The sequence below is a fragment of the Physeter macrocephalus genome, chromosome 11, assembly GCF_002837175.3.
Source record: "Physeter macrocephalus isolate SW-GA chromosome 11, ASM283717v5, whole genome shotgun sequence".
NCBI lineage: Eukaryota > Metazoa > Chordata > Mammalia > Artiodactyla > Physeteridae > Physeter > Physeter macrocephalus.
This window is the reverse complement of record NC_041224.1, coordinates 4,925,398-4,931,983: the sequence shown is the minus strand read 5'-3', so window position 1 is coordinate 4,931,983 and position 6,586 is coordinate 4,925,398. Positions and strand designations below refer to the sequence as shown.

At 36.5% G+C, this 6,586-nt stretch overlaps 1 protein-coding gene across 1 annotated transcript in view; it reads right to left on the bottom strand.

The window, feature by feature from the left end:
* Nucleotides 1–212: 212 nt before the first annotated feature.
* The window catches only part of RAB18 (RAB18, member RAS oncogene family), a 31,793-nt gene continuing 25,419 nt past the window's right edge, over nucleotides 213–6,586 (bottom strand). Inside the window, exons 4-7 of the mRNA XM_007118209.4 lie at nucleotides 5,382–5,454; nucleotides 3,946–4,064; nucleotides 3,806–3,872; nucleotides 213–1,513 (exon numbers count right to left, since the gene is read on the bottom strand). Of these exons, the coding sequence (XP_007118271.1) occupies nucleotides 1,338–1,513; nucleotides 3,806–3,872; nucleotides 3,946–4,064; nucleotides 5,382–5,454 (435 nt within the window). The 3' untranslated portion in view covers nucleotides 213–1,337. The remainder of the gene's footprint in view (nucleotides 1,514–3,805; nucleotides 3,873–3,945; nucleotides 4,065–5,381; nucleotides 5,455–6,586) is intronic.

Below are 6,586 nucleotides of genomic sequence, written 5' to 3'. Positions count from 1 at the left end.
CCACAAAAATGTTTATCATTTGCAACTGTATACAGAGAACAAACTGCCCAGAAATTAATATTTCTTATTAATCTTACTGAGGGGTATTAGAGTAACCTGCCTGAAAGGAGAAATTACTTATCTGGAGGCTTAAAATAGCAGAGATCAATGTAAATTAAATATATGAGTGAAAAAATATACAGTGTACAATAGCAAGAGGTTACAAAACCGAATACTGTGGAAAAGATTTATTAGTCTGTACAAGTTGGTTTTGATAAACTATTGGCTACTTGTTACAGTAAATTACCAAGATTTTCATTGCAACAGTATTTTCCCACACACATCAAAATCTGGAAGCAATATGCCTTTCTCAAATTATAATTTAGTGTGTTTTCCCCCAACCCTCAAAACACAGAAGTAGGTTTTTGAGTATCAACTAGCCATTTATGGAAGTCATAAGATACAGATATTCACTAACATTACACAAGCTACAACTGAAGTACTTGGACAAACACGACCAACATTTATGGGAAAAGGTGTTGTTTTTAAAAGTGGTAAGTACTACATGAGTTACATAAACACACTATTCCTGTCCTTCTGAAAACAAAATGGGGGGAAACCTTATTGCCATCCTGTCAAGTACCACATAACCAAAAATGCTGCACAAAGGGTCATAAATCCCATGTACATATCACAGAATTAAAACTCCAGTTAAGCAACTGAGCTACTCTTGAACTAAATTAAAAGTAAGACCAAACTTCTTTAACATATCGATGCTATTTTAGAAGCATCATCAGAACACAGAGATTTAATTCTAAATTGGCCTGGACTACATCCTGTAAAGAGAATTTTGCTTAGTACTAAAAGAGAATCCATCAGCAAACATCCTAGAAAAGTTATGGAATCATGCTCTTTGTTACTTCTGAAGGGAAATTTGCCAGGTTTGATGATACCTGTATATCTTCCAGTGGTCCTAGGAGTTCTACATACCAATTAATTCAGTAATTGATGAGTATTTAAATGAAAAGGAGACCAGAAATAGACCTTGTATCAACATATACTAGATAAGTGGATTTTTAAAAAATCACATGATGAATGTAAATCATAAAATCAAATGTACTTATAAAGGTACACCTATTTTATGTTACATTAAAAACTGCAGATTGCAAACTGTGCATGCTTACCATAATGTTTTACCTGGAAAAGTCGATAAGTGGGATTTCTCGCAAATATTTACTGCCATGATACAAAACAAATATGTGCAAACTGCAAGGACCCTAAAATAGCAGTTAAAGAGTTTATATACAGAAAGATGACGTTATCTGATCAAATATGCAAGAGATGGAGTTTCCCAGAGTTTATAACACAGAACAATAACCACCACAGGCTCCTCCTCCTTGGCCTTCTTCCCTGTGTGTCAGTTTGACTCCTTTATTCTGGTTCTCACTTTCCCACAGTCCAGGCGTCTGAATGATCTTTTCAACAAGTTCCTCAAAAGCACACTGTACGCCATCACAGGTTTTTGCACTTGCCTCTGAAATGCAAGGAAAAATGTCAGAGTATATTCTCTTCTGATCATATTTCTACGTTTTTCTGGAAAACTATTACAGCAGAAATATCAGCTGATGATATATAAAAAGCCAAATCTCTCCCCACAGGTTTAAGATTAGCGAATTTCCTGCAACTCTCAAAGTTGAGCTATTTAAATTCTATCCATAAGACTAGCGGTATATAAGCCCAAGATTTTGTGACAGAGTTGTAAATTTTAAAGCCCTACTCAAATACTATGCCAAAGTTCTTTCCTTAATTTTTTTAGTTCTTAAAATTAGCCCCGGAAGCAGGTATCATTCCCATTTTAGAATAAGGAATTCTAGGCTCTAAGTTAAACAATCTGGTTGCTCTGTGCCTGTGACCCAGCAGCTATAGGTGGTTGGATAAATGACATACAACCATGAACACTAATCCCATTTTAAATTTATGCTCATGAGATGCATGTGGACACTTAGCACTGCTCCCCAATCCTGTATTTCCCCAGCGACTACCTCTTTCCCAGGCTGAGATGACTATTTATTCCGTCATCTTAAAGCTCCTCGACCTCAGCTGATGATCTAGCTCTATATTGAGAAAAACAGAAACGACCTGGCAAGAACTACTGATCGTCCCACTAACAGGGTTACCAGCCCAGCTGCATCTGTACCCTTAGGCTTTGCCTTCACTCCTGTTACAATGGGTGGACCATCCCGGCTGCCGGCTGAGGCCCCCTTGGTCTAGTTCCCGGGATCCCATCCCTTCTCATTCAGAGAAAAATCATGTGGCCTCTCCACTGGGCTATACCAGTCAGCTTAAAAGCCCACCAAAATTATTGTCTGTCTTATTAAACACCCACCCGCCCAACCAACCAACCTGCCCTCCAGCCCACACCTCCTCCAGTAGCCACCTAGTTTCTCTACTCTCTCAAAACAAAACTGTCACAAAGAGTTGTCCATATAAGTTGTTTCCAACTTTATCTCAAAATTTTCTTCAAACTACTCGAATTAGACTTTTGTTCCCACCACTCCATGGAAACTATTCTTTTAAAGACTACCAACAGCCCTGTCAAATCCAACGTCCTTTTCTCATTTGACACCTTGCAGCATTTGATGCAACTGACCGCTTTCTTCCTTTAAATACTTTGTTCACGTGACTTCCAGGACACTGAATACTCCTGGTACTCCTCTCTCACTGGCAGATCATTCACAGCCTTACTTGCAGGCACCTCCTCTTTCTGCTGACTTCTAATTGTTGGAGTACCCCAGGGTTCAATCTTCAGTCCTTTTCTATCCAGTTTTTCCTGTAGTGACTGCTCCAATCCCATGACTTTAAATGCCACCTAAATGCCAATGACCACGATGTCCACTGGTTGTCTGAAGGACAGGTCTTATGTCTAAGCCGAAATCTTGATTCCCTATTCCTCTGCCTAAACCTGTTCTTATCTCAGACTTCCGCATCTCAGTTACGGCACCACCATTCACCTAGCTGCTCATGCCAGAGACTTGAACGTATCCTGACTGCTCTCTTTCCTTATCCTCCACACCCAACCTATCTCTGCTGTCAGCTCTACCCTCAAAGCGCCTCCTGCATCGGCCAACTTCCCACCACCCAAGAATGCCACGGCAGTCAGCGCCACCAGCATCCCTCATCTAGGCCACTGTAAGAGAATAGCCAGCCTCTTGCTTCTGCTTCTTACGGGCCATTATAGGGGTGTTTTATTTTAGGTAAGCGATTTTTAGGTTGTACTTTAAAAAATGTTTTCTATGTATCTTCTTTCAGGAAAATGCATAAATCCAAACCATGAGCGGGCATGGTGTGTTCCCATACAAACAGTGGGGCCACATCTGGCCCATGCTGTATTTGCCAACACTTGCTCTACCGTGCTTCTCACATATTAACGTGCATACAGATCACATGAACATCTTTCTCAAATGCAGATTCTAATTCAGAAAAACTGGGCTAGGGTCTGAAATGAAGCATTTCTAACAAGCTCTCAGGTGGTGCCACTGCGGCCAGCACATGAACCAGCAGGTACGACTGCAGGGCTGGGTTCCTGGCTTTACTGAAGGACAGGAATGGTGTGACTGTGCTCTGTAAGGCTTCACATGATGTGATCCTATTCTTTCTCACAGAAAAAAAAATAAGGAACCTGGTTCTACAGTTGGTTAGTTTTATAGCACAAGACAACCATGAGCTATATACACACATTTTATGGTTCATAGAGAGAACAATGTAACAGAAACTCCATTTCAAAACTCTTCATTAATAATGAAAAGAAAAAGATTCACACACCTACCTATAAATAACATGGAATGCTTCCGTGCAAACTTCAGGCCTTCATTTCTATCAACTTCACGATTTTCCTAAAAGACAAATCAAAGATTAAGAAAAGCTACCAAAATATAAAGCCAAACTGCCAAGTGTCTGACTTCTCACCTTATCAATTTTATTTCCAACTAGCATGTTTACTATGTCATTTCTCGTGCAGTATGTTTCCAACTCATTTAACCAATTATCCAGTTTAACAAAGGTGTCTCTTCTTGTGACATCATAAACTGAAATAAAAAGAATCATTTATTAAATAAATATCAAAAGTAAGAAACAATGACATTGTATTTCTGATATGTACTAGGAACTGACATTACTGTACAGACAAGTCTGTTTTTTAAGCCTTCAATGCTTAAAAATCAGTGCCTACTGATCCAGATGGAAGAAACAAGTGTATTTTTTTAAAAAAAAATATGCATTTACATACATACTTCAACTTTATTTACATATGTTGTGAGAGAAATGAAATTATATCCTATGTGATAACTGAAAATTAAGCAAAACAACAGCTGTCTCCATTTATAACAATAAAAAAAGTTTGTCTGAAAACCAAAAGGTGTTTAGATTCAAATCGGTGGCAAAATACCAAAAAATTTTACATAAATTTCAACATCTATGACCCTGTTATTTTATTTCTCACAAGGACCAGAATTTGAAAATTTGAAAAAATATGTAAAGTTAGTGGGTGGAATCCTGATCATCTTCCTCTGTTTTCACTTTCATCTCACATCACTCTGCATTATACTAAATAAAGAGCTTATTGATTTAAAGTGTTTTCTAAACTTAGGAGATGCTGAACCAAAACTATGAGAATCACTGTCAAATTAACAGAAATGAAACCAAAACCTCACAAGTCATGATATAAAAAGAGATTTCTCCGTACAATTGATCAATATTCATTTTAAACAGTTTCTCAGGAATATTAAGAACAAGCACTTTTCAATAAATTATATTGAAAATCCACACTTGGTTTTTAAGTTCTGTGTGATTATAAATCAATAGTACTAAGTGCTTTGTGCTATTTTTCAAGACTAATAAAACAGATTCCGCTAAGCAACTAACACTCTCCTTTTATAATCTGGCAATAAATATTTGTAAGCTGCTGACTGAAGATTAGTTTCTGGTAATACTCAAAGACAGACCAATGACAGGAGGACTGGTCCTCAATTATGTCCTCAGCAACACGTGCTTTTAAACCAGATAAATTATAGGGGTGTTTTATTTTAGGTAAGCGATTTTTAGGTTGTACTTTTAAAAATGTTTTCTATGTATCTTCTTTCAGGAAAATGCATAAATCCAAACCACTCCTTAGTACATGTTTCTGATCTTTATTTTTTAATTGCTAGACAAAGGGCTGAAACAAAATTTTAAAAGTTTAAATATTCATTAATATTACATGAAGTTAACATAACTTCAAGTCACATAAAAGTAGCCCTAAAGAAAAATGAAACAAAAATTTATTGACCTTCACAAACAAGGAAAATTAGAAATTCCCCAGTAATAAAACAATATTTTTAAAACGGTATATTAAAGTAAAACCATACCTAATATAACACCCTGTGCACCTCTATAATAGCTGGGAGTTAATGTTCTGAACCTTTCTTGACCAGCAGTATCCTAAAAGTGACAATCAATTATTATTAAACAAAACAAAGTATAAATAAAAATCTTCAACATATTAATTTAAGAGCAGAAAGTTGAACAGCATTATTAAAATATCAAGGTCATTTAAAACTTAAAATTTAAATAAGACATGTTTTTTTTTTTTTTACTGACAAATGTAACATAAAAACTAACAAATACTGCCTCATCTCTAGAAAAAATGTACCAAAGTATAGGTTTTCTACCATTTTGGATTTAAGATTTTTATCACACATGAAACCCATTTCATTGAAAGCCATTGTTCTCAACTCCGGTGGCACAATAAAATTTCCTGGGAAATGAAAAATACAGACGCCTAGCTTCAACCCATGAAGATTCTGACTTAACTAGAGTATGACAGAAGTTTTAATACTCTTCCCACCAGGTGATTCTGACATAGCATCAAGGTTGAGAACCACTAATTTAAAGAGAATTACAGGGGTGTTTTATTTTAAGTAGGCAATTTTTAGGTAGTACTTTAAAAAATGTTTTCTATGTATCTTCTTTCAGGAAAATGCATTAAAACCAAACCACTCCTTATTACATTTCTGACTCATATGAGGGGTAATGAATATAAGATGTACACAAGCTAGGAAATGTAAATTTCACAAGGAAGGGCCCACATCTGCTCAATCACCAGTTTAACCCCAGAGCCCAGAGAAATTCCTGCCATAGAATAGTTGCTCAACTTTTGTTGAAAAAAAAAAAAGGTTCCTTCTGTCTTCTTTCTACCATCCTCGGACTGTGGCTCAAGTCTACCTAAGATTAAGCAAAGCAGCAGTTGGTAAACTGCTGCCTCAGCCCACCACCTGTTTCATTGTATGTTTTTATTAAATAAGAGTTTGCCTGGAACACAGCCAGGCCCATTCACTTATGTACTACTGTACGGCCCACCTTGGGGTTGAACTAAATATTTATTTTCCCGTCTTTTAAGAAAAAGTTTGCAGTCTGCTAATGTAAAATAACCTGAAGAAAAGTAAAGACGCATATCAAATGTCAACAACTGCCAGTCCCATAGTTGTAAGTGTGAGTTTAGCTATGGGGCAAGCAGAAGCTCTGATGGATCAGAATTTATAATAACTATATAATTTATATGTTTAAATAGTCA